Here is a 15,492-nt window from a genome sequence, read left to right as displayed (position 1 = left end):
CTGTAGTTTATCAGTTGTTCTCCTGATGTTTTACTAGGTAAACCCTGGACAGTTCATTAGCTAATTATTTTGCATTAAGCCATTCTTATTGTCTGAGAAATGTTTATCTTTATTCATCTTTTTTTCCACAAGATTCACTTCAAACTGGTAAGGTAAGTTGGTGTGAAATGAATCTCATTAGAATTTCCTATAAGCATCAAGCCCTATGAAAGCAGGCAGTGTAGAAGGAAAATTTTTATATTAGCATGAGAGGATAGAAAATTAACATGAAGAGCCATAAAAGTAATTAAAAGCTTCTAAAACATTAGATTAAGCATAAATTAGAATGTTAAGCAAATAATTTAGGTCAAGCAAATAGTTAACTAAAAAATCAGTTATATTGCATTATTTCTTAGGCTTACAGTAAAATTTAAAACCAGCTTTGGACAGGATAAGAGTTTGAGAACACCTGTGATTCAAGGCTAGGAAGCGATAAAGATGGCTCTGAAAGGCATATCAAAAAAGCGGCTGAGCTGATGAATCTGTAAGCAGGGTCACGCTGACCTAATGCATGAAGAGAAATCTTAGTAAATTCAGGCATTATCAAAAATATTAGAAGAATATATTAGCAATTAACTTTAGCGTAGAAATTAAGACAAATCACGCATGCCAAGCAATGATTAAATGAAAGCACATACTATACTTCTTTTTAATTAAAGCTTAAGCTTCAGGTCACTATTATAAAAAGTTTGGAAGGCTTAAGAGAGAAAACGATGAGAGGAAACCCATATATGGAATTGAAGCCTTGGCCAGTTAGAGAAAATAGGAACAGCATAGAAAGATAACAGATTCCATAAGGGGGCCAGTGATAGGAAAAGTAAGGAGATAATAAGGGTTCCCATGGAAACTCAAGATTCAGCCGGACAGGAGTAAAAGGGAGTCAGAGAAAATGGGCAAGAGAGCTCATTCAAGCGAGGTCAGAAAAGATCGGAAATTACATGGAAAAACCCAAAGATGGTGAGAGGAAGTCATCCACCCAGTCTTAGACCAATCAAAATAAGCCGAACAGACACCAAGAGGAATAATGGACAGTAAAACCAGGTGCAGAATGAGCTAATTGAATGAGGTAAAATGATAAGAAATTGTTATAAAAACTTCAATTGCTGTAATGATCGTTGCTCAATCTCATTCGGCCGAAATGGGTTGAGTCCGTGTGGTTGATTTATTGCAATAAAGCCTTAAAACTCTGTCTGTCTATCTCGAGTCCTAATAGCCTTTATTTTTAGGTAAAAAGCCTTCTGATGGTGAATTTTTCGCCACAACCACAGTTAAAGTTCTCTTTTTTCTCTATAATATATATTAATTTTTCATGTGAACCTGTTTTGTTTTACCACTATCTGTTTTGTTGTGTGTTTTGTGTGATATTTTCTGTAGTATAATAACATGTTTTTTACCTGTTTAAAAAGTAATCTTTTTCCCTATATCTCATATGCACATGTGAGCTTATTTATCAGACATACATTTACATATAGTACACATACACATACTGTATACATACACACACACACACATCGATCAGCCACAACATTAAAACAACCTGCCTAATATTGCGTAGGTCCCACTCATGCCGTAAAATAGCTATGACCTATCAAGGCAGGAACTCCACAAGACCTCTTGTAGTATCTGACACTAAGACAATAGCAGCAGATCCTTAAAGCCCTATGACTTATGAGGTGGGGCCTCCATGGTTCGGAATTACTTTTTTAAGCATATCCCACAGATGCTCAATCAGATTGAGGTCCAGGAATTTGGGGGCTGAGTCAACACTTTGATCTCTTTGTCATGTACATCAAAACTCTCCTGAACAATTTCTGCAGCATTGCAGGGTGCATTATCCTACTGAACTGAAGTCACTCTCATCAGGGAATACTGTTGCCATGAAGTGGTGTATGAGGACTGCAATAATCTTTAGGTAGGTGCTATGTGTTAAAGTAATATCCACATGAATGCCAGGATAAAAGGTCTACCAGCAGAATATTGGCCAGAGCATCACATTGCCTCCATCAGCTTGCCTTCTTTCCATAAATGACACACACAAATCCAGCCGGCCACATGATCTAAAAGAAAATGTAACTCAATGGACCACGCCACCTTCTTACATTGCTCCAGTTCTGATGTTCAGATGCCTATTATAGGCACTTTAGGCGATGGACAGGGGTTAGCATGGGTACTCTGATTAGTCTGCAGCTATGCAGCCCCAGAAGCCAGCGTTTCTTAACTTTTAAGCATTTGCGACCCGAGTTTTCATAACAGTTTTAATCGTGCCCCCCCCCCTAAAATTTTTTTGAAATGTAGATGCATATTTTATTATACTTACTTAACTTTTATCTACATTTACCTAACTCTATATTTATTGTTCTAGTATCAGAATGCAGTTTAAGTTAATTTGTTTTGGTTTCAACAGATGTTTTTTTTTTCATATTTTTGATTCTTGTTTTCTTTTTTTACATCTTCGCGCCCCCCTTTTTGTTATTTTGCGTCCCCCTAGGGGGCCCACCCCACAGGTTGAGAACCACTGCCATAAGCAGCAACCTGTGATGCACTTTGTGTTCTGGCACCAAGCAAGCATTAAGTTTTTCCATCTATTTATGTTACTGTGGCTATACTGTCGGATCAGACCAACCGGGCTAGCCTTTGCTCCCCATGCAGATAAATGAGCCATGGATGTCAAACACTCTGTTGTATTACCCACTGCATAATGGAAACATCCCACAAGTCTTGCTGTTTTGGAGAAGCTCTGAACCAGCGGTCTAGCCATTACATTAGGAATGAAAGGATGCCACATTGTTTAATGGAAATGCAAATAATCAACCTACAGAGGGGCTGAATTCAAAGACACCCGGAAAATCAAAGTAAAAAAATGACAGGCTAGCACATTTTACCGAAATTTCATTGCAGCTCTCAAAATCGAACTCTGTAGTTTGTTTGGCCCTCACGTGCTTGTCTGCATGCCTGACAATGTTGGGACATGCTCCTAATGAGATGACAGATGGTGTCCTGGGGGATCTCCTCCCAGATCTGGACCATGGCATCACTGAGCTCCTGGACAGTCTGAGGTGCAACTTGGCGGTGTCAGATGGACAAACATAGTGTCCCTGAGGTGTTCGTTTGGCTTTAGGTCAGTTGAGTGTGAGTGCCAGTCACTGGTATCAATTCCTTCATCCTCCAGGGACTGCTTGCATACTCTTGCCACATGAAGCTGGGCATTGTCGTGCACCAGGAGGAACCCAGGACCCACTGCACCAGCATAGGGTCTGACAATGGGTCTAAGGATTTCATCCCAATACTTAATGTCAGTCAAGGTGCTATTGTCTAGCCTGTAAAGGTCTGTGCGTCCCTTCATGGATATGCCTCCCGAGACCATCACTGACCCACAACCAAACCGGTCATACTGAACGTTACAGAGAGCATAACTTTCTCCGCAGCTTCTCCAGACACTTTCACTTCTGTCACATGTGCTCAGGGTGAACCTGCTCTCATCTGTGAAAAACACAGGGCACCAGTGGTGGACCTGCAAATTCTGGTATTCTATGGCAAACGCCAATCAAGCCACACGGTGCTGGACAGTGAGCACAGGACCCACTAGAGGACGTCGGGCCCTCAGGCCACCCTCATGAAGTCTGTTTCTGATTGTTTGATCAGAGACATTCACACCGGTGGCCTGCTGGAGGTCATTTTGAAGGACTCTGTCAGCACTCAACCTGTTCCTCCTTGCCCAAAGGAGCAGATACCGGTCATGCTGATGGGTTAAGGACCTTCTACAGCCCTGTCCAGCTCTCCTAGTCTTGTCTAGTCTAGCCATGTCTTCTGGAATCTCCTCCATGCCCTTGAGACTGTGCTGGGAGACACAGCAAACCTTCTTGCATTGGCACGTATTGATGTGCCATCCTGGAGAAGTGGGACTACCTGGGCAACCTCTGTAGGGTCCAGGTACCGCCTCATGCTACCAGTAGTCACATTGACCATAGCCAAATGCAAAACTAGTGAAAAAAACTGTCAGAAAAGATGATTAGGGAAAAATGGCAGTGGCCTCCTGATAAACCATTCCTTTTTTTGAGGTTGTCTCATTGTTGCCCCTCTAGTGCACCTGTTGTTAATTAAAAACAAAGCAACTGAAACTAATTAACAACCCCCTCTGCTACTTAAATGACCAGATCAATATCCCAGAAGTTTCATTGACCTGATGCTATACTCTGATTAAAAAGTGTTCCTTTAATTTTTTGAGCAGTATATATACAGTATATAATGTATTTTCCTAAAACATGCAAAAGTGTGCACACCTGGTGAGCCCCAATAAGGGTGAAACACATGTTGTGTACTCTTTGTATTATTTGGCAGGTACTGTATCACATATGTATGAGCTGTTTCTCACAACTGAGAGGATGTGGTGGATGTTTGGTGACTGGCTGACCAACCACAAGTGTTACCTGGTAGATAACCACCTAATAATCAGATTGCGATTCAGACTTTGTGCTTGATCTCTCTATTATAAAAAAAAAATCCTGGAGAGAAACACTAGGGCATCGAGACGTGATCTTCACGTGAAGATCATGGAAGACACTTAAAAGAAACCGGAAGATGAAAGAGATGCAAACATGAGACGTTGTGCCAAGAGATTGACCCAGAACCGTCTCGCGATGACGTGGAACATGAGATTCTTGCAAGACACACCCTACTTACAATCAATATCAAATAAGCCCAGATTCAGCAAAACACTCAGTTGTGTAAAGGAGGCTTTGAGCACACACAGATCCAGGGCTCTCAGCGCATATGAAGCATATATAGACAATACGTTATAAATGAAATGTAGACGACTAAGCAAAAAAGAAAGCAGCGCGGAGAAAAGAGACTCAAAAGCGTAGAGAAAAAAAAGAAAAAGAAGAATCAAGGTGCAAATTCAGAAAATAAGGAAAGTAATTATCAGCCCAGAACAAGTGGAATTGAAAAAAGAGCACGTCCAATCCAGCTCAGAATTAATAAAGACAGAGAATAAAAGACAAAGTAGAACTTCATAAACACATTCACAAATGTTGGCGCTATACACATGCAGAGTAGGTTAGAGATTATGAAAGCAGTGGAATTTGAAAGGCTCAAAAAAAAATGTTGGCGCGATACACATGTGGAGAAAGTTAAAGAATATGGAAGTAGGAAAATTAGAAAGTATAAAAAAAGAAAGTAAAGATCGCAGTAGCGCAAACAAATGGTAATTATTACTTGAAAAAAGGGAAAATAATCACCACGGACCAGGTGTCATTGAAAAAAAGCAGGACAAAGCGAGATCAGAAATAAAAGAGTAGAAAACAAAGTAAAATGTCATAAAGAGGTTAAAAAACAAGGGGGCCAAACACATGCAGAGCAGGTTAGAGATAATGAAAACTGGAATTCAAAAGACTCAAAAAAAATGTAGGTGCGAAACACATGCAGAGCAAGATACAGAATATGAAAGCAGAAAAAAACGACAGTGTCAAAACAAAGAAGGTAAATATCGCATTAGCACAAAGAGAAATTATTACTCGGAGAAATAACGAAAAGGCGAATAGAGATCGAATATATGGACATAGGTGATATGTCAGAAGTATGTAAATATTGTAAGGCTTTGAAGTTTAAGTCAGAGAATTTCAAAAACGGAGTTTACCTCACATGCATTTCTTGGTTACTTTGCAAAAGAAATTATTAACTGCTGATGATGTAGATCGTATTGTCTGTGCTGAAATTCCAAAGAGAGAAACCTCTCCTGAATTATGGTACAAAGTCATTAAACACATGAGTCAAAAGATTCCAAATATTGTTTATACAGAAGTTCTGAAACAAAAGTGAAACTAATGAAATAGTAACAATTCAAAGAAAAAAAAATCTTAAAAGCGTGTATCCAGAAAACCAAACACGGGGGTTGGCGAACTAAGCCTCCTAGTCTTCTTTAATTTTGAAATTTCTTTTAACTGTAAATTTCTATCTGATATTCTACAGACATAATTGTTATTTGATTTTTATTACTATTCTCTTTCAGTTTATCTCTTCCACTGTTTTGAAGAATAAAATGTATGTTATCTTCACTATAGATTTCTTAATAAAAAATATCTTTATTGTGCAATTATTTTTACACTATTCTACACTCTGTAAATTCCTTTTCATTTGGCACTGTTTAGCATTAGTCATTTCTGTAAACAGAGTAATTACCCTGCTTATGCAGTTTTTTCTCAGCCTTTGACACAGACGATGAAAGATTTCAACTGTGGTATGAATCTTAATGGTGAATCAAAGAGAATCAGAGTGGGAAATAGCACGCAGTAAGTTATGGGTCAGCTAAATTCATTCTTCATGTACAATGTATTGTAACCCCATCCAAGCATGTTCGAGGCCTGCCAGTATTTGGATGGCAGACCAACCAGGTAAAGCCTGGGTGCTGTTGGAAGAGGTGTTGGTGAGGTCAGTGGGGGGTGCTTATCCTGTCATCTAAATGTGGATCCCAATGCCCCAGTGCAGTGACAAGGACACAGTGCTGTAAAAATATCATTGTTCTTCAGATGAGATGTAAAATTGAGGTCCTGATTCACGGTGGTCATAAAGGATCCCTAGGCATTCTTTGTAAAGAGCAGGATTTATCCTGATGCCCTGGCTAAATTGCCTATCACACTGTTGTTATCCTGACCCTTTAACCCTCTGGAGTATTTTTTTGTTTTTGTTTTTGTTTTGTTTTGTTTTTCTGTCCCCTGGCCATTGAACCTTACTCTTATTCGATGTTAATGTTGATTTATTTTGTTTTATAATTGTGTCTTTCATTTTTCTATTCTTTAATATGTAAAGCACTTTGAGCTACTGTTTGTATGAAAATGTGCTATATAAATAAATGTTGTTGTTGTTGTTAATCATACTCTGTCTCTAATTGTCTATCTCTCTCCCCTTCACCACCTAACAGCTAATGTGTGGTGAGTGTACTGGAACAAAATGGCTGCTGTTGCATCATCTAGGTAGATGCTGCACATTTGTGGTGGACGAAGTGGCTCCCCACTCACTATGTACAGCTGCCAGGATTAATGATCCCTACTTTGTGGTGCTTCTGTTTGACCTGTAATTGCTTCCAAAGGGCTGTGCCCTAGCACCGGAAGTACTCCTGGATCCAAGAAATAAACAGGCCACATGACTTCATCCAGGTGAGCTGGATTCAGTGTGGAGAACAGACAAAGCTTGTGTAAAAGGCATTAGTTAATTAATGTTAAAGTGACAGAAATATTTTTTAGTTATGTTAAAATGTTTGCCTATATATTAGTGCATAGTCAATGGGAGGTTCTATTAATTACCACCACAAGCTCACCTATAAATAGAATATTATAATTATTTCTTGTCCTTCTGACTAAAGATTACTCCCATGATCATAATCTGCCTTGCAGTTGGTTAGGCATGGAAGGCAAACAGCTTCAAACTGTATTGAATGTATTCACCGTATTGAATGGGCCATATGCATAGAAAATACTGAATATATTAAGTAAAGCAGATGTAAGTTGTCCACAGAGAAGTAACATAATCTTTCATGTATAGAAAGTATAACAAGAACAAAGCTAAACTTGTAGAAGAATTTTTTTTCTTTTTGTCTTTTATTTTGCATTTATAATAACCTTTTCTCTAGTTGTGTATGAACTGATTTGCTTTGAATTTTCACTAAACTTTTTTAAAGTGAACTTTACTTGACTGAGAAATATTCTTTTTTTATTCGTTTGACTCATGCTGGATTCTACCTTGCCAACTCAATAGCTGCTCGATTTTGTGAACTTTGAAAAGGCGCAGCTATAGCTTGACTGTGAGGTGTGGAGAAGAACTGTGTCGTGTTTATTCCACTGTTTATGTCTTAAACCATTTTATTATACCAGGACTTGTGTTTGTGTTGTTGTGTCTGGGGTTTGAATGCTCAGCCCTTTTGGGTTCCTGGGGTGCCACAGGGATTGCGGAGCCCACTTGGAGCCCACTTGTCAATGGGCCACAGGCTCCCACCTCACCTGGAAACCCTTGGAGGAGGAAGCAGAAAGACAGAGACAGAGAGAGAAAAGATGACCAAGCCAATGGGCCACAGGAAACATTCCCTTGTACAGGGTAAAAGAAGCCTACTGCTGCTGCTCCAACAGCCAGAGTCGGGAGGCCTATTCTTACAAAAAAAATTTTTAACACTGAGAGTATCAGTTTCAAATATTGTAGAGGTTCTATTGTTACAATGGAATATTGTGTAGCAATACTCCCTTATATGGCTATTGTATAATAGATTATTCACAATGCTGATTGTTCATTTAGAAAGGCGTTTCTATAAGAGAACTGCACAAGATATAGTCAGGATATTGTTGGACACAATGTGAAATTTTATTCTTCAAGTAAATGATTTGGCCATTGAAAAAGAAATTGATGTGGTTTCAAATTGGGATTACAATGGACCATGTTCAGGACACAAATTTGAGTAAATTTATCACAAACAGGGAGTAGCAAAAAAAAAAAACAGCCAAAACTTTACAAATTTTAAAAGAACTATGAACTAGTGTGATGTACCATTGATCAACAACAAGGCTGGCAAGGGTACTAGCTGGCATTTCAGTAGCAAAAATATTATGGACAGAAACGTTACAGACATCCCTGAATTTGTGTACTAACAATAAATGATATGGCAGCTAAGCACAAAGATGTAAGCTAATTATTATCATAATGAAATAAGATTACTAAAAAAACATTATTGCCATATCCAGAAACATGTGTATATATGGTATTTTCCGGGAATTTGACATAATTGCCATTATTTTTTCATCACATTTCCGTGGCAGTTTAAAATGTCATAAATATTAAGAGACTACTCACGAGAGATGGAACCAAGCACGTGGAGCTATGCGATTCTCCTGAATGCGATTATTACTTAACACCAGCACAACGAGATTCAGGGTCTTGTTGAGAATGCCCTCCTGAATATCTTCAATTAGATTTTCATCCATGTGCAGCTCCTGCATCCAATAAAGATAAATTACAGCATTAATTTAAAAAAATGACATGTCATTATGACTAAGTATATTTAAGGTTCCAGTGATACTTAAGTATTAGGTAAAGTTTACTTGTAGCCAGAAAAATCACTGTAATGCCTAATGTTCACAATGGAATGAAACAGCTGAGAGTAAATTAAAAAATGGACTGTTAAATGAAGATAAAAGGTGCTTGGACATGGCAAGAGAATCATTGTTAAGCAGGATGGGGTTAGTTATTAAATAAAATACAAAAAAATGATTATCAAAATACCAAAATGTTGAGTGAAATTTATACTACCAAGAACAAAAACAAATTACTAACACTAATGTGATGTAATGCTTTACTTAATTGTGCTAAATATGAGGTTTTGTTGTCAGGTTGTGAAACCAAAACTCGCTCCACCATCTTAAATAGTGGTATTATGTTAAGCCCACTTAACCAATAACAGGCATCATTGCTAGAAACAATGACCATGCCACCATGAAATCAATGATAAAGAAAAAGATGGCATCCTGAGAAAAAAACTTAAATAAACACACACACAAATTGGTGATGCTATGATGTCAACAGAAACTGTAAAATTAATAACAAAGCCACATAAAACAGACACATACACAGACACAAAAAATGGGAATTAAGACAAAAGATCCTGCAACTGTAAAACATGGCTAAACAAACTGAAGAGATGGGTATACTATACAAGTGCAAATTAACAAACAGGTCATTGAGGAATCTGAAGTGAATTACAGAATCAAAAGTGTGTGTCATGCATACACAACTGGCAGAGAACTTGCAGCTGCTTTGATGTGTAAGTTTAACATACAGTAGTACTCTTATATGTAGTATATACGGTATATAATTGTATATATGGTATATGTTGCATTTCATGTATGCTGTTTTATTCTGCCTTTTGTAAATACTGTATGCTATCTCTGAGGAGATACACAAGTAAGAATTACATTGTACCATACACATCTACAATACAACTTTAACGTGCTTTGTTTTGAGTCAACAAAAAATATTGAAGCAAAATGGATAAACACAGTAAAAATGGAATGGATGCAGAACAGACCACTGTTTTCATTAAGCCAAGTAATTGTTATATATTGAGTCAGAATCAAATCATCAAAGAGAGCAATCTTGGCTTTGATCATTCTTGACAAGATCCTTGGTGTAGTAGCTAAGCCATTGGACATTAAATTACACATTTGCCAATGCAGTATTTGCCTCACACTTTCTGATTGTTTCTGAGCAAATACTTTGACGTGCTTATGTTCCAAATTAATATATAATGTGTGTGTGAATGGGTAAAGCTCTTTGAAATTGAATTCGCTATGAGCTCTGCAGTGAGAAGTCAAGCAAAATGACACCTTTTATTGGCTAACTAAAAAGATTACAATATGCAAGCTTTCTAGGGAACTCATGCATCTTACATCTTGCCTGAAGAAGGGACCTGAGTTGCCTCAAAAGGTTGCATATTGTAATCTTTTTAGTTAGCCAATAAAAGGTGTCATTTTGCTGACTTCTCACTACATTCATAATGTCTAACATGGTACAACACACTAGTACTATGAGCTCTGTGAAATAAACATTTGATTGGAATGATTTGTTTGTTCTTGCTAGTTACTCCCTCACACTAATCATGACTTTATGCTAGTGGTGTTTGTTCTCTCTTCCTCCTGTACGGGATTTTTTTGTTTGCTGCCCTATTATCTTGTGTTATATACACAGTTTTGAATGGCTGTGCTACTAAGAATACTACTGATTCTCAAACATTTCTTACCATCTTTAACAGTTTGCTTGGTTTCAATCTTTTCAGCCTGCTGACTGCAACATAATTCCTCATAATGAAACATAAATCTTTTTAACAGAAATATTGTAGCGGTGCCACATAGTGTTTAAATGTCAGTGCTGTGTGTGTCTCGTTTTCATTGTCCCATTGACTGCGTTGTGTGTATCAGTTAATGTTGTCCCCGTAAAGGAGGACGGATGATGGGAGGAGTTCACAATCACTTACCTGGAAAACACCTGTATATCAATTAATCAATTACTGCCGTCACGGATTATTTAAGGAGAAGAGGAGGAGACGAAAAGGGAGACCAGCACGAGGAGAGAGAAGGAGAACAACCAATAACGCATTCACGATTACAACCTGCCTGCCGTTTCATTCCATTGCGCTATCATCCAGTTTGTATTTCATTCATCCGGACTGCCTTTCAACCTGCTTACCGCTGAAGACCCGGGTCGAATCATCATTCGCCGCACGCCGAGGAATCACGGTGAGGTTATTCCAAACGCCGGGAAATACGAACATTACTATCGTCATTAATCAGTACCCGTATTCAGGACATTTATTTCACGTACCGACTCAAGTTCATGATCATTCCGTTTGCCAGCCATTTGTCGTTTGTGTGGTGTGTGTCATATGTAACGTGGACAAGGGAGGGGATTTATATATATATATATATATATATTGTCGGGTTTGCTGTGGGATTGTCGGGTGGAGGAATATTGAAGTGTACATTTGTCTTGTGGCGTGTCTTGTCCCATTTAATACATTTATTCTTGTTTCCTTTTACATTCTGCTTATTGTCTTTGCTTTTCAAACCGTCGATTGTGGGAAAGTTAATCTGTGTAGGAGTACGGCTTGACAGGAAAAGGTTTCTCAGTCAATTATCCAGGCCACAGGTCTTGGAGGTGTAGCTGCCGGCTGGGAATAAGGGGTCGGCCGTTACAATATTTTTCCAGCACAAAACATCTATTTGTTTTACTGCATAACCACATTTGCTCATGTTTTAACTTCTTTGCTTATCTTATCCAGCCTTGTTGCCCACAGTTTTAGATGAGAGATCTTCCATTATGACAAGTATTTGTTTTTTATGACTGATTGGAATTCCAAACACAGCTAACAACCTTGAATAAACTGAGTCTGCAAAATAAGGATAACTGTTTCAAAGACAAAGATGGAAGAACTGAGAACAAGGCCCAAACAAACTTCCATTTATCCAGCATTAACAGGAGTTGAAGTCTGTTCCAGAAAGCCTCTCGAGTTCAGTACAAGAATGAAGTATACAGTAATCCCTTGTTATATCTCGCTTCGACTTTTGCGGCTCCTCTCTATCACGGATTTTATATGTAAGCATATCTAAATATATAACGCAGATTTTTCGCTGCTTCGTGGGTTTCTGCAGACAATTTACTTCTGGTACATGCTTCCTCAGTTGGTTTGCCCAGTTGATTTCATACAAGGAATGCTATTGAGAAACTACCCAATCAGAGCACACAGTTAAGTTCCCGTGTGCTATTGGCTCAGCGACGGAGCGACGAAATTGATTCCTCTGCATTAACCAGGAAGTCTCATCTTGCTCATTCAGCATCAACATGTTTCGCTGTGTAAAATTGTAACTGTTGTGTTTATCATTGTGCATAGTCAAGCCCTTTGTTATGGCTCCAAAACGATCTGCTCCTGCTACTGATTCAGGAGCCGTGCCCAAGCACCAACGGAAGATGCTAACGATTGCCGAAAATGTAAAATATTTGGATATGTTGAAGTAAGGGAACAGCTACACCGCTGCAGGACGCCATTACGGCATCAATGAGTCCACAATTCTTTTTATTTAAAAAGGAGGAAAAGAATATAAGATCTTTAACAAAGGCGCAAAAGAGTTGTAAGTGGATGTAATAAGGAGGTAGTCCGGATGAAATCTGCTTTAGGGATTTTGATTGAAGACTGCCGGAAGAAGAACAACGGAGGTGCTACACAATCGCCTGAAGAGGCTCCTTTAGAAGAGCTGTAACGCTCTCCTTTGTTGTGCAGTAAAATTAAACTCATCATTATCAGACAAGTCGTCGTGTCATTGTTGGTGAGTACCCATAACTAATTTTCTATGTACTTAGTACATGTACATATGTTTATTGTAACTGTACACACATTTTGTACAATTTTTCTTGCATTGTAGGTATTTATTGCCGGTGGCCTGTCTATCTTAATGGCTGCAACATATGTGATATTGGAGACGCTCTATAGTATCTTTAAAATAAAATTTTCGTTTTATGTACAGCATTTACATGTTATAGATTTTTCACTTATTTTTATATTACCTAATCAGTTACAATATGTTTAAAACTGTATTACGTATCAAATAAAACGCCTCAATGATATACGATACGTATGTTTGTGAGTAGTATATAAACAGTGTGTTTACATACATAATTTCATTGAATCTTACCTAATAACTAAGAGAATATAAAGGGTTTATGCTGTATAACTGTGCGGGGAATATTTATAAACAATGTGGGAGAGTTTATAAGGGCTTAAAATATATAAAAATAACCATACAAACATATGGTTTCTACTTTGCGGATTTTCACCTATCGCGGGGGGGTTCTGGAACGCATAACCTCCGCGATCGAGGAGGGATTACTGTACTGTAAATAGGATGCTACATAGTAGGTCAGTGGAGAGTTACCAGTTAACATAAAATACATGTCTTTGGGATGTTGAAGGAAGATAGATTATCTAGGAAAAAATTAGGAGGACAAACTAGGGAAAAAAGTTGCAAAAGAAGATGTTAAAACCAATAAGGTAGTGTACCAGCTCAACAATAAAATCGCCAGTCCTTCTTAGAAATGAGCATGAACAAATTGCTAAAGTACTCTGTGCACTGGCTTTATGAATAATATGACACAGATTTGTTAACTAGATGGTGAGGCTAAAGTGAAACATCAGTCTTTTCTTCTGTTATTTTGCAATAAATATTTTTCTGCCTAATTTTAAATCATTTTGCCATAATGCAATGGTTAGATTGGTTATATTCTTGAATAAAAGCGCACTTGTTTTGTTATACTTGTACCTTTTGTGGAAGTGTTTATTTGATATCTGGACTTCAGTCTTCACACATTATACACTTCATGTCTACATTTTGTCAATTACTACTAAAACATGAAAAACATTTCTGTTTTAGCTATGTGTTCAACAATTCCTGCCTTGCATTTTCTGTCATCCTACATTTACATAGATGATTGTAGACACAGAACACACATGAAATGCATGTATTCCAAAAAACGATATATATTATTTACCCTCTACAATTCCAGGCACCTCACACCCAGGTAAATACAATTGTGCTCTGAAAATCTTATCTGCGACTTGAGCTTTGGCAGTGGGGGGATGGGATAGCAGGCTCCTTGCTGATTGACACATTTACAAAACAAAAGACGCTAATGGAGAGGTACGAAGGAATTTAAGGTAGCCCGGGATTACAACTCACACAATAATGCCAGTGCTCCATTTTTATTTCCCCTGCCCATCTCATCATGTGGCTGCTGCATTTAATCATGCCAGGCAACATAACATGAGAGCTACATAAACAACATGGATGCCATGAGTGTAGTCCAAGCCCAAAGCTGCTAGCACCATGAACACCTCAATAATCTATTTGGCAAATATAAAAATGAGCTTGTGATTTTAGAAAAGGGTTAATTTTCCACAGTGTGTTGTGGCCTAACGGCTCACATGGGCAAGATTGTGGGAGGGTGATCATGACAATGGTTTCAAGAAAGCTATCATACCTGCTGGGAAGGATCTGGAAAACCCAGAACAACAACATCACAAAAGAACTAGCTGATCATTCAGAATTTATAATTTTGCCTTTTCCTATTCTTTGTACATTCCAGGAAGACATGACACTATCCATGGATTTCCAGGTATCACTCTAAACCATGTGACAGTGATTTGCTAAGATGGATGTCCTATAATGACATGCACCGTGACTTTCCTTTACTGAATGCTGTCAATTGCTTAATGCCTCTGGATTGGTGTGAGTTTTAGGCCGCTTTAGGATGTCATGTACTAATATCAAATCACTCTAACACAAACATTTTCAGTTACCATATTTACTTCTGAAGGGCTTACATATCCTTCTGGAAAGTTTTCACATTTAAAAATGTGTGCAATTTCTATTTTAATCATTTACTAATGTGCAATGGGATATTAGAAATTAAACGATTCAGAACTAGGAATACTAATCAAAGCAAAAAATGTGATTAGCATTGAATCAAGCTGTAATTTCAATTCAACAAGATCCCTTTGTGATGTTTTCTTCTGGGAAGGTGAACATTGGAAAAAAACCTCAAAGAATATATAGATTTACCTGAAGTGAGCTTGGCAGACCTGATGGCAAAGCTCTGAAACGGTTCTCATCCAGCCTTAGATAGATGAGTCTGCTGAGAGGCTTAAAAGCCAGAGGGACCACATTGCCATCGTGCAGACCATTTCCTTCCAATTCCAATGTCAGAAGTTTCAAAAGGCCTACAATTGAAAAGTACAGTACTTATAAAAAAAAATAAAACAAAGTGGAGGTCACTCACATTTTAATGGTTTTGGTGGACCAACTGTATTACCCTTTTGTTTATCATTGCATCTATTTTCTGAGACATCATTCTACAACAGTAGTAGGAAGC

General features: G+C 38.0%; 1 protein-coding gene across 2 annotated transcripts in view; it reads right to left on the bottom strand.

Annotated features, from left to right (window-relative positions):
• si:dkey-32e6.6 (extracellular matrix protein 2) overlaps positions 1–15,492 on the bottom strand; it is a 100,808-nt gene that overhangs the window by 34,711 nt on the left and 50,605 nt on the right. For both annotated transcript variants that reach the window (XM_039773976.1, XM_039773977.1), the window contains 2 exons: positions 15,183–15,340; positions 8,872–9,011 (listed from right to left, as the gene is read on the bottom strand). In XM_039773976.1, coding sequence (XP_039629910.1) covers positions 8,872–9,011; positions 15,183–15,340 — 298 coding nt within the window. The remainder of the gene's footprint in view (positions 1–8,871; positions 9,012–15,182; positions 15,341–15,492) is intronic.

This window comes from Polypterus senegalus, chromosome 13, assembly GCF_016835505.1.
Source record: "Polypterus senegalus isolate Bchr_013 chromosome 13, ASM1683550v1, whole genome shotgun sequence".
Taxonomy (NCBI): domain Eukaryota; kingdom Metazoa; phylum Chordata; class Cladistia; order Polypteriformes; family Polypteridae; genus Polypterus; species Polypterus senegalus.
This window is presented reverse-complemented; position numbering and strand designations above follow the sequence as displayed.